The 23345-nt window shown below is 38.6% G+C and overlaps 2 protein-coding genes and 1 long non-coding RNA gene across 3 annotated transcripts in view; 1 reads left to right on the top strand and 2 right to left on the bottom strand.

Annotated features, from left to right (window-relative positions):
- The window catches only part of LOC146483355 (uncharacterized), a 142302-nt gene that overhangs the window by 86667 nt on the left and 32290 nt on the right, over positions 1 to 23345 (bottom strand). The gene's annotated exons all lie outside the window — the stretch shown is intronic.
- LOC146483362 (F-box/WD repeat-containing protein 4-like) overlaps positions 1 to 23345 on the bottom strand; it is a 46468-nt gene that overhangs the window by 20714 nt on the left and 2409 nt on the right. The gene's annotated exons all lie outside the window — the stretch shown is intronic.
- On the top strand, positions 13738 to 23131 carry LOC146483363 (uncharacterized). The gene is made up of 2 exons (XM_085106090.1): positions 13738 to 14381; positions 19988 to 23131. The coding sequence occupies exons 1-2, from the start codon at positions 13796 to 13798 to the stop codon at positions 21712 to 21714; spliced, it is 2313 nt and encodes a 770-aa protein (XP_084962216.1). The 5' UTR covers positions 13738 to 13795; the 3' UTR covers positions 21715 to 23131.

The following is a 23345-nucleotide window of genomic DNA, read 5'->3' on the forward strand; positions in this document are numbered from 1 at the left end:
AGTCGACACCATCATCTAATGAAGATCATGAGCAATATTGCAAGCCAAACATGACAAAAGTAGGTTGAGTTTAAAATCTATCAAGTTTCAGTAACTGATATGTAAGATTATGAAGTCAATGTATGAGAATTGATTTCTTCACGAGAAGTAGGGTACCAAGTCGTAATCTCCATTCGAGATTGAAAAACTACCATACGACTGAGAATCAGAATCAGCCATCAATAAGCAGAAGTTATTAGTCGAGAAAAAGATAAATGCGGTGGTATAACGAAAAATCTTGTTTATCTATTGAGAATTAGAAATCACTATGAGATGAAATGAAATCATGTAAGAACTCCACTTCTCAAACTCATTAATAATTCATGCATTCAAAAGCCAATAAATGACCTCCATTTCGGTCAGGTGGATGAATCTTGATACCCCAATGAAACACCAGATGAAACACCACCAGGTTTTCATCTGAGATGAAACATGTTTTTCATCTGAGATCAAACATTTGCATTTTAATGAGATTAATTTCTTATTGTTTCATTTGAGAAGACATGCCAAAAACTCGGGCTTCGTGCTTTATCACGGGTTCCAAATACCTCGAAACAGATGAAAGCACTCGGCCTGCGGCCTCGTGCTTTCATCTGTTTCTCGGTATTTGGAACCCGTGATAAAGTACTCGCCCTCGTTTTTGACATATTACTTCTCAAACTCATTAATAAATCAAAAGCCAAAGACAAAGGAAATCATGCACCGTGACGTGTTTGGATATCTGATGAAAAACTCCTCGTTTTTGCATCCTTAATTTCTCCTTCAAAATCAGTTTGTTTGAGAAGTTGTATCACTCAAACACTCGTCACAGTGTTTCATTACAATATCAAAAACCTCGAAGTTCGTCAAAAATACTCCGCTACGCGTCGTGTTTTCAATTCTCTTCTCGGCCGGTTTGATATGTGATGAAACGATGAAACACTGTGTCTCGTGTTTGATATATTACTTCTTGAGTCGATTAGATTTTTGGACAGCGAGCATAAGTCGGTCAGCAGTCAGTAATGACCGTGCAGGATCACTCAAAATGGAGGAACAGACTGCTTTGGGCTTAGAGGACGTTCTAGAGTTTTTGGTTTCCCTCAGCTGTACCACCGATACTGCTGAAGTTTATGAGGCATACTAACCAACATTAAGCATTTGCGAAAGGGGGCTTGGCGAACAAACAGAGGTTCTTGTAGCTATGTCTTTGTCGCTGAGTGTTTCAGGTGATCACGCCTCGTTTTCTGGGGTATTCAATAGATAGAAATCGATTATCGGATTATTTAGGTCTCCCGATTCTTTCAGTTTTATAAATTTCCTTTACCTTAGAGATCTTATGTTATTATACTCATTTTAGTATTTTTTTCGTTTTTCTTTCTTTCTACGATCCAGTGGACGGCCTTATCTCATTCTCGTCTTTACCCGTCGTGATTTGTATTCGCGATCCGCGCTCGATGTCTCACACTTGGCTAAAAAAATGCCTGTTACTGATGCAGGCTATATTATCCTGTACCATTCGCGATTACAATGAGTTGCTTGAACGCCGAAAACTGGTCCATTCTCTGTTTGACTTTACTACATTGCAAATGAAGGGTGAGCTATTTGTACCTTGACGCGATGTTAACTATTTCATGTTCCTCTGCGACGTGAGTTGCTAGTCTGTTTATCCTTTGGCTGGACTGTTTCCTTTTACCCTTCTCTGTTCCCGTAAAGAAAGTTAAACAGTTTGTCCTTTGTGACTGTGTCAATTTTTAATTGTCGTGTCTGTGCTATCTTAGACTGCAAAACAGTCGTTTATTCTTCTATTTTTCTCTTAAATCAATCGAAAGGCGCGAAGCACTCACTAGGAGTGAGGCGAGAGAAACTTTTTGCGCGTCTCTCCCCAGTCCTACTCTCTGTATGTACACTCGCTCCAGAACTTCGAATTCAGTATGAACACTGCGAGCGAACGCACAAAATGCATGACAGTTTTACAATCTGGTGCTATCTTGTAATGGACACTTAAACATTTCTTGCTTTGTATCATTTGAAATTGGGAAAACGTTTACAATTCAGAAGGATTTCATTTTGGAAACCTTAACTGTACAAAGTTTTATTTCTTTTTATTTATTTCACCCCTGATTTCACCACTCGTCTTACAAAAACAAAACACGTGGGGAAGAAAAAAGATTACAGAGAAAGAGGTGAGGAAGCCTTAGAAGAAACCAAAGGGCTTATAAAATAGGGCTTCCTCATTGCACTAGTCCTGTTACATAAAAGGTTTATTTTAGAGACCAGTGTGAGGCGGTTGATAGAATTACAATTGAAACAATCATAAAAACGTTGGTTCTATAACAGGGCACTGAGCTAAAAGCCTATTTTAAAATGTTCAAGCAAGCAACCATGGACGATAATCCTGCTGGTATACGTTTGATCAAACTGGTCAGTGATCTAATCAGCGTAATATGATATGAAAAACAAAGTATAAAGGCAGAGACGAAAGAGACTGATACAACGTAGAATGGTTCTTAATGGTTGTGTACTGTATTTCGGCTGCCCAAATCATCCTTCTTCAGAAGAAATATACATAATTATGGTGGCTGAACACGAGGGGACATGTTGCAGGGACATGTCGCAACGACAAAAATCTCGTGATGTTCACACTGAGGGAATATCCAGCAGGGATGTGCACCAGGTGCATGTAGCTGGGGCAAAATAACAGCAACTCATCACACACAAGAAAAATTGCGGGGACATGTCCCTGGGGCATGTTGCAGCGACGCATCCCCTCGTGAAAGCTGATAGTTTTATTTTTGTGCAACACGATTCATGCTACAATTTCGTTACCCGCGACATGTCGCTCGAAGTTCAACTTGTTAAACTTTCTGGGACATGTTGCAGGGACAAAACTTTACAAGGATGCGATGTCCCTTCGTGTGCACGGTTATATGCTCTTGCGGCAGAATCAACCTTCCAGCCAATCACAGCCTGACAACGACCAGAATTCTTGGCGCTCTTGCATTGGGAAAAACAACATGGCGGCTATCTATAGCGGGGCTCGCTTTGGTTGGGATGAAATAAGAAAAAAAAATTTGTCGTCGAAATTCAAAATTATGGGCATTTTTGTACAAATAAGGTTTTCAAAAGACGCTGCTTTTTCAAAAACTTTAACAATCGTAACCAGATAAAAAAAATCTTAAAGTTTAAATATTATTACGGTCACCAAAACTTAAAGAATTAGTAAGTAATTAGGTAAGTAAGTAAACTTTATTTCATAAGTAGGTTACTTAGGGGGATTGGCAGCCGAAGGGCTGATGTGGACCTACTATACACAAATTTAAAATTCGGTTGAAGGTCGTTGAACGGTTTGAAATGTAAAATGGAACAAACGGACTATCTTCGAAGTACATGCACTCACCTTTTCCACCACTCCATTTGCACAAAATTTCCATTTACACTTTTTTGACCTTTATTGTTTGTCTTCTTGCGCCATTATTGTCTTTTGATCTACCAAGGAGATTGCAAATTTTTTAAAAACTGAAAACGAGGTTCTTAATTCGGCCAATCATGAAAAGAGCCTTTCCGTTTGACCTTCAATTTTATGATGACATTTTTGAGTTCATGTCTTTGTAGTGATCTTTTAGACTTATGTTTTGTATAGTTTAGTTTTATTTGTTTTTAGATAAACTGGGTCGAGCTGTCACTGGATCTGAAAAAACTAAAAGAAAAAAAGTAAAACGGAGCCCTGTACGGGGTAGGTTCAGAGGCCTAGATGACTATCACGTGGTTAACTCTTCATGATATACCCCTAGCTTTCTACCTATAAAGCACTGTTTGCTTCTAAAATAAACTGGTCTATTTCCTTTTTTTGTGTGTGTCTTACAGGGAGAACACGTTATCGATGTACCTTTTCCACTCGAGGGGTTTTATCTTGCTTTTACTGATAATTTCTGTTTCTACAGCGGACATAAAGGTGTTGGCAAAGGCAACTGCTACTTTTGTTCCCATTGCGGTACCATGAGTTTGGAGATAGTTTCTTCCATTGAACTGGAAGGAGTTCTCCTGTAGCAGTATCAGTTTACGCAAACCTCTGAGTGAATTTGTAGGAATGGGTGTGTCGTTCTTATAGAAGGCGTCATATACTTTGCATACAGTGTTTATTCCTTCTTCTTGAGGAATAATGGTATACAGGCTGGTAACATCCATTGAAACTAGGAGAGCGTTGTTTGGAACTTTCCTCTTTTCTATAAAGTTGATAAAATGTGAGGTATCTTTGAGGTAGGATTTTTGTGCTTTAGCGATAGGCTGTAGGATGTGGTCTAAAAATGATGATATACGTTCTGTTGGGCCATCACAGCCCGAAATTATAGGTCTACCAGTTAAACCTGGTTTGTGAATCTTTGCTAGTGTGTAAAATAATAGTATACGCGGCGGGCTAGCTGTTTGAGAAAGCCATTTCTTGGTAATTGTGTCTATATGATTTCCTTGGAGGAGATCATTAATTATCTCTTCTACTCTTCGAGAGGTTTGTTGAACCATTTGTTTTGAGGGGCATGTAGTTTTTTCTATCATCAACACATCCGCACGCACTTTAAACTTTAAACCAACTGAGATATTCAGTTTTATGAACATGGAGGGTCGTTGGTTCGAATCCCATCCGCGGGGCTCAGATTTTTTCTGTTTCCTTTTATGGTCGATTCTTTACATCCGGTGTATGACATTTGCAGACTGCAGACTGCAGACCGCAGACCGCAGACTGCAGACTGCAGACTGCAGACTGCAGACTGCAGACTGCAGACTGCAGACTGCAGACCGCAGACCACAGACTGCAGACCAAAGACTGTTAATTGTAAAATAATACACATTGAAATTTTTCCGCGTAAAGTTACAACAGCCTCGTTCCCAAGTTGTCTTTGGCTGTAAAGGTTCAGAAATGGCTTCGACGGATTCAAGGTACGATTCTTTCTTTTTCTTCTTAATAGGTTATCGTTGTATGATAATAACAAGTAGCCGACTAACACTTGTCTATTAAGTAATTCTTCAGCAAAGAAAGTTCGGAATGCGGTGGGATATTGACATCCGATTTGTTTGAGCAATTTGTCTGTGGAATGTTAGAATATACCAGAAATGAACTAAACCCTAGAATACCGGAAATAAATCGTCGGCCGTATTTGTGATGTGGAAGGAATCTAAACACTGTGAATGAGAAACCATGTGTAATAGATGCTATCCGCTCGATCCGCAATTAATAATATGAATACCGCTCGCAGAACCATTTCGTGTTAACACGCACTGAACCAATGATTTTTCGCGAAGGAAATAACATCATGTAAAGGCTCTAGTGGGTAGTTTTAGTAAAATTCTTAAAGTGATGCTGGTTATTTAATGAGTAATGCGCGTATTCAGTGTGAAGACCAAAATCTTAGAGATTTATTAAGCTTATAACTCTCGCCCCTAAATAAATTATTGCGGTGGTCTGAGAATTTTTGAAAGTATACAGTGTTATAGGCTTATTATTTTACAGTCTGCGGTCTGCGGTCTGCAGTCTGCAGTCTGTAGTCTGCAGTCTGCAGTCTGCAGTCTGCAGTCTGCAGTCTGCAGTCTGCAGTCTGCAAATGTCATACACCGCTGAGGTATTGATAGACTGAGCAGATTAACGTAACAGTGCATCATGAAGTAGAAACAGTTTACGGGGTATCTGACAGGCTTTCCTGCTCTGAATCTGATAGTCCTCTACATTGGCTGATCCCCCCATGCAGTAAACCGGTAAACCATCAATGTTTACCTCACTGTCCAGTGCAAAACCACATTTCCCAAATTAACGCCTTCAGGCAGCGTGAGGTCTCTTGTTTTGGCGAATTTCCGTCTTCTATTTCGGAAGAAAGGGCCCAGTCGCACCAACTTTATATAACAATGTTTGCTCCCCGATAGTAACGAACCCCCGAAAGCAGCGAGCCGCAAAGGTTGCTAATTCCGAAAGTAACGAGGGTCGTTACTTTCGGAATTTTACGGGGGAAAGACAGAGACGAAGACAGAGAGAGGCCTATGCCGTTGCCAGGGGTTCGGTTACTACTTCATGAGGTCAGTAGCCTACGTATAACGTCTTAGACATACACTCGATTGCAAAAACGTTGACACCTGAAAAGCACAAACCGTGAACGATGAGACCCAATGGCTTTATGGGTATAAGTGTACTAAATTTATTTGTATAATATTCTATTCTCGTGCGACGGTTGATAACCAAAATTAGTTGCACGTGGGGAATGATGGAAACTGTCCAAGCTTCCCTTAAAGTGTCAAGTTGGCCAACAAGGGCCAATTTTTAAACACTACCCAAAAATCCTTTGGGTCTCATCGTTCATGGTTCGGTCAGTGTAAAATGCAGACTGCAGACTGCTTAAGACTGCAGACTGGGGGTAAAATGCAGACTAGGGGTAAAATGCAGACTGAACACTGCAGACCAGGGGTAAAATGCAGACTAAATTAAATAGGCCTTATCACGGTTTTCGAAGCCATTTTGACGGGTAGGCAAACAGGCTTGAAATAACAGTGTTTGTATGGAAATCCGATGTCAAATAATTTTCATAAAACTTCGCTTTTGAAAAATTCGTGAATTGGAAACTTTTGGCATCAGGAAAAGGATTTTAGGAACAACTTTGGAGGGATGTAGCTGTGAAAGGAAGCGTCCAGTCGGTGTTTTGAACTTTCCATACATTTGTCTGTATAGCGAACCAGCCGTGAAATGCTACTAAAAATTGTTCGCGGGAAAAAATACAGGGAAATGTATGGAAAGTTCAAAACACGACTGGACGCTTTCTGTCACAGCTACATCCCTCCAATTTTTTTCTTAAAATCCTTTTCTTAGTGCCAAAAGTTTCCAATTCATGAATTTTCCAGAAGCGATGTTTTAAGAAAATTATTTAACATCGGACACTGTTCGGTGAGGGTAAAAGAAGGAAAGAGTTTGCGGAATGGAATGTGGAAAGACGTGCGGAATGGCATAATTATGCAAAATAAGAATTGCGGAATGACATAATTATGCGAGATACGATTTATGCATAATGACTCACAGAAATACATTAAACTGAAAAAGCGCGCCTTTTTTTGGGCGCCAATTTGCAAATACAGCCTTTTTGTAACCATTCAACCGAAGAATGCATCACAAAAACCCAAACGATGGTATCTTCGAATTCAAACTTTTTTCCTTCGATTCTCATCGCATAGCCGTTGATGCAACATAGCAGCTCGTGGACTTTTATCGTTCGCGAGTGAACACAAGATTTGTAATACATTTGCATTAAAGAGGTTTGTTTATTTACGTAACCTGGTTTCCATTTCCACACGAGTCGTCCGCCAATTTACGGGAGATGTATACAACTCAATCGAGGGCTGGTTAAACTTGACATGTTTCAAGCTTTCACAGCGCCTCGCAGGAAAAAGACGTGAGTAAAGAACCGCCTCTGTTTATTTTTGAAACGATTTATGTCACTTGTCGAGAATTTATCTGGTTATGACGAATGTGTTGTGGTTCGGTCATGCTCATTTCCGTTGTTTTACGTTTTATATTAATCAATTTATCATACACAGCCGAACACACACACACACACACGCAAAAAATAAATTAATAAATGAAAACGAAAATAAAAATTTAACCGCAATCTATACCGCAAAACTCTTTCCCCGTATTTTGACGTGTAGATTTCGGTTTTTTATTTTCGAAGGAAGGATCTTGATGTAACAAATTTTCAACTCCAACATTTTATAAGAAACTATATCTAAGCAATTCGGGAAAGATTTCCGCACAGCCCCATACATTATTTATCCATGCACAACTGTCACACTAACCCACTTCCAAAAACGACGAGCGTGAAAACAGAGTGTGTGCCAAATGTATAGATAATTATGTATGGGGCTGTGCAGATATCTTGACGCAACTCGTACTAAAAATACTGTAAGAGACTAATGTCACTTGAAGCCTCGGTAATTAATACCATACCGTAATTCTTATGTACTTTCTTTTCTTTTTCCTTTTTTTTTATTTTAAAAAATCGATATAAGCTTGTATTGTCAGTACTGGTTATCCCATACCATGAAATGCCGGTTTTAAGTCCCCCTCCCCTGCTAATAAATCGCCTCGATTTTTGGGCCAATCTATTTGTAAACGAAAATTTTATTCCGTGATAAACCCCTACCACTCTTCCACCTATAGTCCCATCTTTGATCTTTATATAAACACGTAACACCCCTTCCCCCTAAAAAAGCCGTTGACATTTCCTTTTTACGTATCCCCACCCGTAACCGGAATTTTACGGTATTATGGTCTGTGCCTCATTACAAGAGCCTGTGAAGTTTTCCTAGACTCAACCTATTGTTGACTTTTTTGGTTTTCCTAGTTTTATCTGATTGGTGAGTATTACAGGTCTCGCAGAGGTAAACCCATAAATGATTGGATTGCTCAGTAGCTCAACAACAGTAACTCAAGTAGCTCTACAAACATGTAATCTAACCACACTTACACCCCAGGGGAGGGGGGGGGGGGGGACTCTTACATAAAACTGAAGGGACAAGCCGTCAAAAATGTTGAACAGAATGTTCTAAATTGTACCAGACTCTCTTGGCATAGGTGTGGCCCCAATGTAGTTTCCTTAAGGGTTACCAAAACAAAATATTGAAATAATCAAGCAGTTTCCTCATTGCACAGAACAGAAAAGCTTTCCTTTGAGGTTTTGAAAGGAGAGATTCAGATTTCCACCGCAATGGTACAAAACTGCACATTTAATTCAACCCCTGTCAGGGACAAGCATTTTTACATCGCCCTAAAATTGACCTCCCATTTCCCCTTGGGGTGTAGAGCAATAATAACTAACTGTTCACATGGAGTTAACGTTTGGCAACAACAACAACAAGCAAGAGAGGATCAAAAGTATGAATTCTCCATACATGTTCCGATACATACCCAGCTGTTCACTATTTATGACTTTTTTTTAGGTCAATCATACAACCAGAGTTTTTTTGTTTTTTGTTTACGTACACATAATTTTTTTAAAAATTAATTTTTATGATTCTTGATGACTGACCTAAAAATAAACCAAGGGGAATCGTCATCATTCCAATAAGTCATGTAAGACCATTAGAGGATTAAGCCCACACATATACTTGATCCTCTCTTATGACAACCAAAACTATATCCACCATAACTTTAGCTGGTAATTCTAGTTGTCATAGCAGTTTCCATGTCCACATATATAACGCTTGTAATATGAAAACTCTACAAATAGTATCTTCATTTAACATAAAGTTTGAAGATACTTAAGCATAATATAAACAAGGCTGTTTTCACGCAAAAAAATGAGTTGTTCATGACATAATTAGGGACCGATCGTTTATTACGTCCTAGGGGGTTAAACAAGCTCTTTTTGGGGGATGTGGGGGGGGGGGGGTAATTTTGTACCTTGTACGAAAAGTGAGGGGGGTAAAATCGACTAGATACTTCTCCGTATCGCTACTATTCTTCAGAGCGACAAAGCTCTTGCACGTAATAGGTTGAGTAATGACATAGACAGGCAAACCGTGTATTTCATCAAGCAGTTTATCTCTGAAGGCTTGTTTCTCTGGGCAAAAAAATTGAACAAAAGACGAATAGAGATGGTAGGCTTCTTCAAAATCTATATAATTATCCACATCCTTGATCCACATCCATACATCAAATGCTCCTGTACTGCTCTCAAACCCCGAGCTGCTTTGACCTTCTGTGTACCTTCTTTTGAGGACCGTGAAGAATAGACTCCAGCAATAACAAAACATCATTCTAAGGTACGTTCCCTTACTTGAATTTCGCCTAACTTCTGATTGTTTCTCTTGCCAGTTCAGATTCAGAGAGCTAGCGACTTCCACATGTAACCAAGCGTTGTCACCAGGGGCCCGTTTCTCGAAAGACCCGGTAACTTACCAGGCCCGATAAGTAATTTTGGTGACAAATGTTTCTTAACAGAAGTCAATTTTTGTCAGCTTTGAAAACTAAATTTTAAAATCATGTTATTCTATGAAAACATTGGCCAAGTACCATGTCTGTAATTGTTCTGTAATCGGCGAAAAACGGGCCGAGTAAGTTACCGGGCTTTCGAGAAACAGGCCCCAGGAATTTCTCAACAATTCAACCGCCAGGCCAACCTTAGGGGGGGGGGGGGTAAAATTTTCAAACTGTCATTGCAGTGGGGGGTAAAACTTTTGTTTGAAAGATTTTTTGGGGGGTAAAGTTTTCATACACTCGATTTTTTAGAAAACCACCGCCCGCCCCCCCCCCCCCCCCCATAGGACGTAATAAACGATCCGTCCCTTAGTTATGTAATGTAATTTGAAAACAACTCAACAAACTTATCGTTTTCAAAGCGATGTTGTAATGTTCTTGCTTACAGTTTGTAAAATGTCAAAAAAAAAAAATGATTTAATGTGGAACCTTGCCAGTATACAACAAAGATGCATTATCATTTAATTAGGCCAAAATTTAAAAGCAAATTCTAAAAACTGATCGATTTTAGTTTTTATTTGTCTGAGACAGTTCAAGTATCAGACAAAATGGTCAGTAAAATAAGAAGAAAAAAAAGCCGAAAAACCAGTATATAATACTAACATATTCTTTAAGGCTTTGCCCCACTATAAGCTAGCATAATGTTGAAACACCTACTTAGATACCCACTTCAAAGATCAGAATAAACAATGTTTGGGGTAACACGTTTTATACTTTGAAAATAAAATACAATGTGACTGAATTGTTCAACCATTGCGATGGATGATAGTTGTTACAGTGGTGAAGAAGCTTTCTCTATCTTAGGAATATTTTGGGATGTTATCAGTATGATTTATTTGCAAGTTCTTCTAACTGTAAAGTATACACGCTGAAGGTGATTCCATCACTTATAAGTCAGAGGGACATGCACTATTCATGGTTAAAAATGGGCATGGGTGTTATTTCAACACGTTGCAACAGTTATTGCAGTTCCCCTCCCCCTACCCCTCTCTTCTCCAAAGTGGACTGAATTTCATGTTTCCTCTCTAAAACCGAGATTTTACGGTTTTGGATAACCAGTACAATACAAGACAGTAGGCTTCAAGTGACATTAGTCTCTTACAGTATTTTTAGTACGAGTTGCGACCAGTTGCGTCAAGATATCTGCACAGCCCCATGCATAATTATCTATACATTTGACACACACTCTGTTCTCAAGCTCGTCGTGTTAGTGTGACAGTTGTGCATGGATAAATAATGTATGGGGCTGTGCGGAAATCTTTCCCGAATTGCTTAGATATAGTTTCTTATAAAATGTTGGAGTTGAAAATTTGTTACATCAAGATCCTTCCTTCGAAAATAAAAAACCGAAATCTACACGTCAAAATACGGGGAAAGAGTTCTGCGGTATAGATTGCGGTTAAATTTTTATTTTCGTTTTCATTTATTAATTTATTTTTTGCGTGTGTGTGTGTGTGTGTTCGGCTGTGTATGATAAATTGATTAATATAAAACGTAAAACAACGGAAATGAGCATGACCGAACCACAACACATTCGTCATAACCAGATAAATTCTCGACAAGTGACATAAATCGTTTCAAAAATAAACAGAGGCGGTTCTTTACTCACGTCTTTTTCCTGCGAGGCGCTGTGAAAGCTTGAAACATGTCAAGTTTAACCAGCCTTCGATTGAGTTGTATACATCTCCCGTAAATGAGGCCCTCCAAGGGGGGTTCTGGTGTCGCTTGTCGTGTGTTTTAGAGCCTGCTTGTCGCCTGTTTCGTTCGAAAAAATGTCGCTGTCGAATTTTCGCTAGAACGGCAAATGTCGTTGTCGGTACTTAAATTTTCGCGATGCGGTACCATAGAAATACATATCAAAATATTTACACTTAGTTAATTGTCCTTGATCAAATGTGCTGCCTGCAATGATAGTTTTAAATAATTATTATGATACTGTCACTGCCGATACTGGTATGCTTTGTCGCTGTCACAAATTGTTGCGCTTTTTATGTCCGTTCCTGTCGGCTGTCGCCATTTTGGAAAAAGATTGTCGCCACATTTTGAGGTAATGTCGCCTGTCGGCAAAACCCCTTGGAGGGCCTCGTAAATTGGCGGACGACTCGTGTGGAAATGGAAACCAGGTTACGTAAATAAACAAACCTCTTTAATGCAAATGTATTACAAATCTTGTGTTCACTCGCGAACGATAAAAGTCCACGAGCTGCTATGTTGCATCAACGGCTATGCGATGAGAATCGAAGGAAAAAAGTTTGAATTCGAAGATACCATCGTTTGGGTTTTTGTGATGCATTCTTCGGTTGAATGGTTACAAAAAGGCTGTATTTGCAAATTGGCGCCCAAAAAAAGGCGCGCTTTTTCAGTTTAATGTATTTCTGTGAGTCATTATGCATAAATCGTATCTCGCATAATTATGTCATTCCGCAATTCTTATTTTGCATAATTATGCCATTCCGCACGTCTTTCCACATTCCATTCCGCAAACTCTTTCCCTCTTTTACCCTCACCGAACACTGTTATTTCGAGCCTGTTTGCCTACCCGTCAAAATGGCGTCGGAAACCGTAATAAGGCCTATTAAATTTTGTTCGGTTGGGCAGGTTGTATCCCGGAAAGTATTCATTCATTTTAAACCGTGAGAACTGTTTTCATTTTCTACGATTTTTTTCGCAAGCGCTAAATTCCTTTCTCGTTATCTGCGCAACAGAAATCTTTTCATATTTGAATTCTACATTTACTCAGCTTTCTTTTGAGACAAAAATGAGCTCGATAGGACATATATTTACCGAGATACGAATTTTGAGTTTTCTGTACTCGGTTTGTTTACAACGTAATATAATACACGGCGGACGGTAGTAAAATGCATCCATCCGCGCACTTTAAAATTCACCGATATATTTCGAAAGCACATCGTCAAATGCATTTTTTTTTCAAAACTAAAACATTTAAATATCTTGTTGAGCGGTTTTTCTCTTTTATTTCGAAGCGAATTCATGGAGAAATAATTTTTGAAAGTATTGGAAGAAGTAGGGTGCCGTCCCCAAAAGTCACGCAATGAAATCCTAAGTTTTTTTCGCAAGCCTCAAATTCCTTTTTCGCTAACAACGCTACATGTATCTTTTTGGAATTCTACACTTACTTATTAACTTTCTATACAGATCAAAATCACTTCGAGTGTTTTACAGTCAACCCAGGTCACGCGTGAACGATATTTTTGAAATTTGAACGGAGTTTTCAAAATCGCCAACGTTTTACAGAGTTCCCGTATAAATTTCCCTAGTATTGACAATATAAAGCTATAAATTTTTCTTTACATTGCAAAATTGAATATTTCAAGAATAACAATTGTTTCCCAAGTATTTTGAATCTATTTTTCAGTTAATGCGTCGTTTACGGAACGACTTCCAGAGAGATGTCCAACATTTCATTCACACGTCGGACATTACAAAGAGAAATTCGAATGTTCATTTCATTCTTGGAATTACTGTTCACGCGTGACCTGGATTGACTGTAACTTGAAAAAGATAGTCTTAATAATTTAGTCTGCATTTTACTCCTGGTCTGCAGTGTTCAGTCTGCATTTTACCCCTAGTCTGCATTTTACCCCCAGTCTGCAGTCTGCAGTCTGCAGTCTGCATTTTACACTGACCGTTCATGGTTTATGCTTTTTAGGTGTCAACGTTTTTGCAATCGAGTGTATATGTTGCGTGTTGTCTGGAACGCTGATCACGTGACGAGCGGACATCGCCTTCTTCCGGCTCTTTTGCACGGTGATGGCTGATCAATTTGTTTCAATTCTTCCCTTCAACGTGACCGACTTTTTGCGAATCGACGGAGTCGAAAAGCAACGTGTGGAGTTTAAAAAAGCATGGCACAACAAAAAGGAGAGTGGTCTGCGTGGCACGTACTGGCAAGTTGTCCATACAATTTGCGCCTTCGCTAACGATATTTATCACGACAATGGTGGGTACGTCATCATCGGCGTAGAAGAGAAGGAACATGGGGAAGATTCCACAGATGAACGTCAAATTGTTCTTCCACCCTTTGGTGTTCCAGCAAAGTATCTAGATAGAATTCAGAAGGAGATTATTGGTGCATGTCGAACAAACATCAAGCCCGAATACACCCCAAGATTTTCGACTGAAGTTGTGGAAATAGAGGGAGAAATAAAGCACGTCCTCGTTGTCGTGGCCGCGGCATCCTATAACGGGCCACACATGTGTAGAGAAGGCGACAAAGGAGAAAACTGCTACTACATCAGACAGGGGACAGAAACCAAGAAGGCGTCTGTGGACGAACAACGCCTATATTTATCTCAGCAGAAGACTCCCTTTGATGACAGGCGGGCACAAGACTTCCGTAAGATATTTGACATTTTTTGAATATTCTAACCATAAAACATACCGGTGTGGGTAGTCCCCGTAATCCCCAAATAAGCGTCCTAAAAAAAAAGGAAATTAAAGCTTGTGTTAGTCAAGGTATTTTTAAATTAATGCACCTATCATCAGCCATCCCCTGGGGGGGGGGGGGGGGACCCAGCGCAAGGGAGGGGACTTTGTGAATGATCCTGTCGAAGTTCATAATTTCCCCCTCCTTAAATGGGGACAAAAAGTAGCCAAAGTTAAGAAACTCCCCCTCCCAGAGTGGGCATATTGAACAGTATGAAACCACAGTAAACCTGAGAGTATACCTAGCCTGCCAACCCCCGGAGTACAAAAATCTGGAGACGTCTAGAAATCTTCAGGGACACACAACGAAAAGGCTACATTAAGGGCTGTAGTAGAGGGGGGGGGGGGGGGGTAAGGAAGGAAAAAGAAAAGGCACATGAAAATTGCCAAAGAAAAAAGAAAGGCACAATCGTTATACCATCTGAATGTTCCTGACATCTTTCAGTTACTACAGCATTTACCTACCATGTATTGTGCAATTTCATTGGTTGATGCCTCACCAATGACAATACTCCTTACATATACATATATAAATTTTGTTGCTCTGCTTTTCGGTTTCCGATCGAAATCAGCTCAAATAAGAACACAAAATACACTTCTTGTTTTATATTTATTTTTCACATCTTGAAAATAACGAAATTAATGAATATATTTCAAAAAGGCCTCTCTATGTATTTCCCGGGAGATTTGGTGCTCTAACCAGGAGACCGGGAGATTTGATGAAAAACTCCTGGAGACTCCTGGGAAAACCGGGAGAGTTGGCAGGTCTGTGAGAGTGAGCCTACAAAATTAACTACAGCCGAACCAGGTCAAGCGTACCCCCCTAGATTCTATTAATGAATCTGTTATTTGAAAATTGAACCCGTTAGTCATTTCAAGTATTCAAATCAAAATTCGATTTCTGATTGGATTATACAAACAATGCATGAAAGCAGAAAACCAGAAAGCCCACCGGAAAACCCCTCTCAACATATTCAGAGCGGAAATTCTTGATTTATATAATACTGGATTTTCCAAAAAGCAGATTTTTCGTGATTTACAGCAGTAAATGCATACTGTCAGAAAGAAAATTCGCCATTTTCAACCGAGCATGGTGTAAGTGGGTCCTGTTGGGTAATGATCACTAAATGGACATTTTACGTTTATACACTGGCGTTTATTCCGTTAGTTTTTCAAAACAAAAAACTAAAAAGGATTAGAAGCGTTTTATCATATTTTTATAAGCAGTTTTCTTTTTGAGGTATATGTAAATTAATTCAGCGAAAAGTATGCCAACTCACAATGAAAGATGTTCATTTCAGTTGATGTATCTTTGACAATGGCAATGACCTTCGGCACATGTGTTGCGCTATTCTTCGCGGTATAATGGACAGTGTGGTGAAATATATACCATACTTTTTCATGCTACAATGTGGGTAATGCTATACATAAAGATAAATTGGAGTTTTTCAGCCTGACGCGTTTGCAAGCGCTTGACTTTGTGCTCTTTCCATGACCAAATTTGCATAATGAATTATATCAACTTGTCAACAACATGCGGGAACAGTTTGAACGAATGAGCTGTTTCAGATGTACTGTAGTTTGAATTTTACAGGCTATTGCTTTTACTGTTAGCGCGGATCAATGTTCAAATTAAAAGCCAATAAGAATCGAATTTTAATTTGAACATTGATCCGCGCTAACAATGAATGAATGAATGCATTCTTTGAAGCAACTAATGGGTTCAATTTTCAAATAGTCAATCCATTAATAGAGTCTAGGAGGGTACGCTTGACCTGGTTTGACTGTAACTAAGATGGCCCAGCTCACCTGACTAGAAAACAGTACTTGACTTACTGAATAATAAGCAACAGTGTTCATGTCAATCAAAATTTTACGTGCTCATTTATTCACAACTGCTGCCAACACTACAATACAAAAAAGGTTATTTTTTACATGGTTTTCACACAATTTCAACATTTCATCTTGCTGCAACGGCCAGCTTGTCAAATATTATGCGTAAAATCGTGGTGCTTATACACGGTACCACTGCCAACCTCATTCCCAGGGTCTCTCCTCTTCAGGTTGTACCTCTGCTATGATAGCTTGGACTCTCATGGAATGTCTATAGCAATACTGACGGCTATTTGAGTCAAGTAAATTCTCTACAATTAAATCGTCACATGGGAAGAATTTGCAGGCACACAGTAGTGAAAGAGTTGCACAGACTTGTCACTCGTAGTTTACAAAGTCCCATGTTTTCCCCGTGGTGCAAGGCTTTCAGAAACCAAACCTCCCTCATTTCCCCCACCTCCTGGGTAAAATAATCGTTCAAATCTTTCAGAAAGTCCCCATATAAAGTTGTATTTTCTTGGGGGTCCCCCCCCCCCTCTCAGGGGATGGCCGATGATAGGTGCATAATGCCACTTAAATTAAAGCGAGCTGAAGGAAAAATAACTTCCCAATATTAAAAGGAAACAAGATGCCCCTAATGGCATTTTCGCTGGACGCTTAATGTGGCCTCATTTATTCCCATTGTATGCTTCGCAGATTTTTAAAACTATCCTAGCTAATGGAATAGTTTGAGTCACAAAGATAGCGTGATGTTGTTTCCGTATTCCCTTGTGTTACACTACTTATCGTTATACCGGAAATATTTACGACCATACACATGGCATGACTCACGTTTTCTATTCTGGTTGTGTAATTTCAATAAAAGTGTAAGATTACAAATTGTTCTCATTTCACCAAAAAAAAAAAAAAAGCAGAAAGAAAAACTGGCAAAAAGCTTTCCTAAATGAAAACTTTTAATAAAAATTGACAATCAAACCTTTAATCTTTTTGTGAAGTTGATTTCTAGTAGCGTTTAAGCATCAATTCGACAAAGTGATGTGATGTGTGTTTTAGCTTATCAATGACCTTTCCTCCTCGCATTGTGGTTCTACAACTGTCAAACAAAGCATGATTCCTTAGCCAGGAACTCTCCAATTTCCACCGTTTTAACTGTCAAGTGCTTCTTAGAAGTTATTCTTTCAATTTACCGCTTCAAAAGGCTTAATTTTCTTTTTGAAAACGGCATAGTTGAGTCTAAAACATGTAAACAATATGGCTGCCACAATAGTGCACAAAAACATCCCTTTCTAGGAGAGAGCAGAATTTAATCCAGGTTTAATGAATAAATCAAATGATGATTTAATGTCACACAGGCAGGGATGAGGGGGTCCCCTCCCTCATGATATACACACCAATAATAGATTTTGATTGGGCCATTTTTGTTGAAGACAATCAGAACAATAGATCCCTTCTAGTTCTTGGAGAGAGCAGATTTTAATGAACAAGATGCCTATACTGGCATTTATTCCAACTGTATGCTTCGCAGATTTATAAATCTATCCTTGCTAATGGAATAGTTTGAGTCACGACGATCGCGTTACGTTGTTTCCCTTGTGTTTCGCGAATCAGACTTTCACCGTAAATTTCTGAAATTCCATCACGATAACGTATGCTTCTCAATGACCTCTTTTCAGTCTTGCATCGTGGTCTGACTGTCAAACAAAGCATGATTCCTTCGCCAGGAACTCTCCAATTTCCACCATTTTAATTGTCGAGTGCATCTTAGAGGTTATTCTTTCGCTTTACCTTTTCGAAATGGTGAAATTTCCGTTTAAAAACGGCACACTTGAGTCCACAATATGTTAACAATATGGCGCCACAATTTAATCCGGTTTAATGAATAAATCAAATGATGCTTTGACGTCACACAGCTAGGGGTGAGTGGGTCCCCTCCCTTGCGATATACGCGACAAGAATGGATTTTGATTGGCCTGCTTTTGTTGAAGACAATCAGAACAATACATCCCGAGTAGGAGAGGGGAGAGTTTAATGAATAAATTAATGTACAGATTTGTGCCTACTACGAAGAAAAAAAAGAAAAGAAAGAAATCAGCCCGTTTTTAGACAGGGTATGCCCCCTCAGGGCATCCCGGGTAATAAATTAATGTGCAGATTTGAAGCTACCACGAAGGAAAAAAAAAGATACCGAGCCCAACTTTAGACACGGTCTGCCCTCAGGGCATCCCGTATAATTAACGCGAAAAAGGGTGTAAAATTTCAATTGAGGGAAAGTAATGGGATTTATAACACGAGGTCAAATTTACTGAAGTTATTTCACTGAAGCCAAAAAGAAGCCCATTAATTCAAGGAGGCTTTAAAACACCAATGTCTATTGTTGTCGAGTGGAGCAATTCAAGCAGTCTGGAAATCTTAAAAGAGAAAACAGAGGAGGTCTTGTTTTCCGTGGAGAAACATTATGTTGATGACTCAAAATCTACTGGCCGAAATCCTAGAGGCAAATGTTGAGATTTCCTCCTCTGAGAGCTCTGGACCATATCACGACCCATAAATATTGTAAATGATTTACCTGTTTCATTGTTTCTTGTTTTAGTACATGCCAAATGCAGAAACTAGGTGATCGGAAATGATTATATGGAGGGCAGAATTTCACAAAGTGCAGGCTAGACACAGATTATTAAATTCTTGTTTACATGGTTCATTCTGTGCTTGAGCTCCTATTTTCACATGTACATTTTAAAATGCAATGTGCAAGTAAGTTCTGAGTGACAAATTGATGAAATTTGATCATAGGAAGACAATCAATGTAATCATTGAATAAATATTTATTGTTAATCAATCATTATGATTGAGCCAATACAACTCAAGTGGTTGTCACTCCTATTCATTTAATTGACTTAATCAGTTTTAATTTACAAACAGTTTAAAAATATCTTAAGCTACCAATAGTTTTTTGAAACAGGGCTTTCATGTTCAATTACGAAAGGCAGACTGTGTGCATCAGGTGTCTACTTTCTGGGATCACAAAAAGATTTCCTTAGAGCTTATATACATAGATGTTGTTAATAAAGTGGTACTGAAAGGTTACCGTGAATGTTGAAATAGTGGTTCGTATGGCCATTTAAAAATGTGTTGAGACAGAAAAGAAGGTGAAAGTTATAGGGTTTCCCTGTACTAGAAACAGTTTCAACAATCGTTGATTTGTTAAAAATACATTATTTGCTTTTCATTTTTTTTTTTTTTTGTTTTTTTTGCACAGATCAATAATCAACGTAGATTGATCCAAGTTAACGGAAACAACATTTTGTTTTGTGTTTGAAGTCGTATTTTCCACCACACTGTCTACTTACTTGCTTTCTGTTAGTTAACAAAATGTTTCAGCAAACTAAACACACATCACACATTTACCATTGGAGTATCTCATGCTTTGAAGCCTTTGATGGCATGCTAAGAAATTATAAGAAGTAGTAATATTTTGGGTGTGAGCCAGTAGCATGAAGTGCAAAACCCCTAACCCAATTTCAGACCAGATTCTTCAGCACTTCTTCTTTTGTTCTTTTTAATTTTCGAGGACTCTTTTGTAAATCACTTATCAGTGAAATTGATTTCCTCAATAAAGATTATTATTATTATTAGCACTGAACCTTCTACTTATGTTCAATTCACTTCTCCTTCATCTTTTCACAGAATACGGTAAGCAACTGTCTGAAGAGGACATTGACTATAACCTTGTAAAGAAGTTCTTGAAGGGTACTGGCAGCAAATTGTCAGAAGAACAAGATCATGAAAACCCAGTTCATCTCTACGAAAGGATGGATCTTGTAACAAGAATTGGTGATAAATTAGTTCGTAAGAAGCTTGTACCACTTTGGGCTCCAAGAAATGTGGCCCTGTTGTTCTTTCATCCAACCCCTGATAAGTTTTTCAGAGGGGCGAAAACTGAAATTGCAATATATTCCCATGATGATAATGTGATAGAGGAAAAAGTAATAACTGGACCGATTGATCAGCAGATTGAGGAAACCTTGTCCTTCATCTTGGAGACAACAAAAGAAAAAGCTCACCATGCATTTGTGCCATATCCAACACGAGCTCTATGTGAAGCAGTTGTGAATGCCTTCCATCACAGAGGCTATGAAGTTCCTGACAATAATCCAATTAAGATTCACATCAAACCAAACTGCATTGAAGTCACCAGTTATCCTGGACCAGATCCCAGTCTTAGAAAGGAACACTTTTCAGGAGAAAATAGAGTACCATGTGTGCCATCTAGAAACAGACGGATAGCTGAATTTCTCAAAGAAAGAAAATTGGCTGAAGGACGGTTCACTGGGGTAAAAACTATCTTTAAAACCATGAAGAAGAACAACAACCCCACACCATCATTTGACTTCAGTTCAACTTACTTCACTGTTCTCCTTCCTGGCCATCCCAAGTACATTGCATACTCAGTTCTAAGAGAAGTTGAAAATCTTTGTGCAAAGGGAGACAAACATGAAGCCATAAAATGTCTGAAAGAATTCCTTAATGAATGCCTCCATAAGAAAGAGTCATTTGCAGGTTCTGAAATTTGCATTTCAAAACTGCTTGAGTTGCATGAGAATGACACAAGCCATCCAAACATTCAACCTTACAAGGATTTCATTTCAGAACAACTAAAGCAACGCATTCCCCTTATCATGGAATTTTACGTATGGTGCCAAATTGCTGAAGTAACTGAAAATATTTCAACTGGTGTCAAGATAGTTGAGAGGCTGATAAAAGCAGGTGCAGTATACGATGAACTGCTTGCTGTTGTTATAAAAGCAGTTAACCTGTGTAAGGAGAGATGTGCTGATGGACAACCAGTGAGATCAGCAATCCAAAATGCCCACAAGCTGTTTGAGGCAATGGGTGAGTTGACTCAAACATATGGCTATGTGGCTTACCACTTTGCATACTGCAAATTTAACTTGTACAAGATGGCAGCAGTTAGAGAGAGACAACGGAAAGACCTTGTACACTACCTCAAAGAGGCAGAAGATTACACCCACAAGGCCATACAGCTCACAAAGGAAGACCACAAGCCACATGATTTGGCTGAGCAATATTGTCTACTTGGTTACATTCATTCAGAGCTATTAGTAATCAACAAGTCAACAGCGGAACAAGTCGTCAGTTTCTATGAAAAGGCTCGAAGGTACAACCCACAGCTAGAAATCAACCAGGAATCCATTCCTTTAGAATACCGCTCGCAATTCATGCTCCCGATGACTCTTTTGCATGGCAACCAGTCTCCCTTTATTAATTATTTAAGTGCTTTGCGTAGCTATAGCCTGCGAACAAGCTATCACAACCAAGAGAGCTTTCTTGGAGGCTATGCTAGGCATAGACATTTTCACATAGGTGGTATGCCTAATGTGCCATTCAGTTAAAAAGTTCTCAGTACATTTCAGCGTGTAAAAGTAAGCAGGTCATTTTGAGAGAGATGAAACACTTCAGTAGGTAAAACTGAGTATGTTAATTAGCAAGTCATTTTTGTCACCATATTTTTTTTCAATCACTGACTCATTGTATTATTAAATCCTGTTTTTACCTCATGCCATGACCTTTAATTTTTGCACAATATTGCAGTGATTGTGATCAAATAGGCATGCATTGCAGTTTTATAGTTGATATGTGCATATCATTATTTTAAGTAAGTTTTAATCTTTACTTTTTGTGACAGATTAAGATTAAAGCGAGGTTGTAAATTTGTTCTTTAAATTATGCAAATATAATTGTGATACATTTAATAGCAGTAAGTGTTGAGCAGTGCTCACACTAGCCCTGAAGACTGATTATTGGGCTTGCTTGCCAATTTTTTTTTTTTTCAGTGTAAAGGACTGTACTTTAAAGATTGTCTGCAAAACGAGGTTGTGATGTGTTGTAGACAAAGGAAAGCTATTTATTACAAGATTTTTTTATTGACAAGAAAAGCCAAAACAGCTTTCATTAAAGCCTGTAACCAGTTGCTATTATGCCAATTCTATTTAGTACCACAACATTAAAAAGAAAAGTATAGTGATAAGAAAGTTGCTTAATGCAAAAATTAGACAGCCCTTAAAATCAGGGAGTCAATAAAGCAATTCTGAGGGGTTTAATACGTGTAGGTGTTTAGTTTTACCATTGAACTGAATTTGTTAGCCAGGAAGCGAGCATCCTCAGGTTTTTGAGCTGAGACCCCTCTTACCTGGAACACAGTCGTATCTTAGGACATTTTTTGCCACACTTTATTTTATAAACCATGAAATTTATTGTTAAAAACAAAAGTATTGTAACTATGAGCTAAGCACCATTGAACAGAAACATTTGTATTCTTGAAAACTGATCAAATTATCGAACTGTATAGTAACTCAAGATTTCTTGTGTAACATCATTTTATAGGGTTGACAGCTTAGTTTAGCTGTTCAAATGTATGTTAAGAGGCTAAGAAACATGCATGAAATGTTGCATCTGGGTGTTTCCTTTCAGCAAAGCTGAAAACAGTTTTCAATATCAAAATGGAATTTGTATTCCTTTCATCAGTAACATCCAAGTCCAGATTATAGATCTGGAAAATCCTTTTGGAAAAATCATGAATACAAATAATCTCAATTTTTTGAAATCTGGACCCTATGATATCAAAAATCAGCTTTTGGATCCCCTAGAAGGAAAACATGCATCTTTGTTTGCACTTTATATTTATACTCCAACTTTTAAGTCCAACAGGTCAAATTTATTCAACAGTTTAAATGGGTAGGAAGGCTATGCATTCTAACAAAATCTGTAAATGTACCTAAAATTGTAGAAATAAAATAACTGTGTTGTTTATTTTCTTGCGTCTGTTAGAGAGTGGAATAGATGTCACTTGTGATGTGATGAAATAATACCAGGGGGTACTCAGGCATATAAGAATCGGGTAGGTGTGAAGGCTATGTTTGTCCTTTGTAATAGTTATTGGCGATCTGAGGACTTTTTTTATTTGAAAAACAAATGTGCTGCCTTTTTTGGTTTCAACTTAAAGCAAAACCCAGGGTTCCCATTT

This window comes from Pavona decussata, unplaced genomic scaffold, assembly GCF_977016875.1.
Source record: "Pavona decussata unplaced genomic scaffold, jaPavDecu1.1 SCAFFOLD_39, whole genome shotgun sequence".
Taxonomy (NCBI): Eukaryota; Metazoa; Cnidaria; class Anthozoa; order Scleractinia; family Agariciidae; genus Pavona; species Pavona decussata.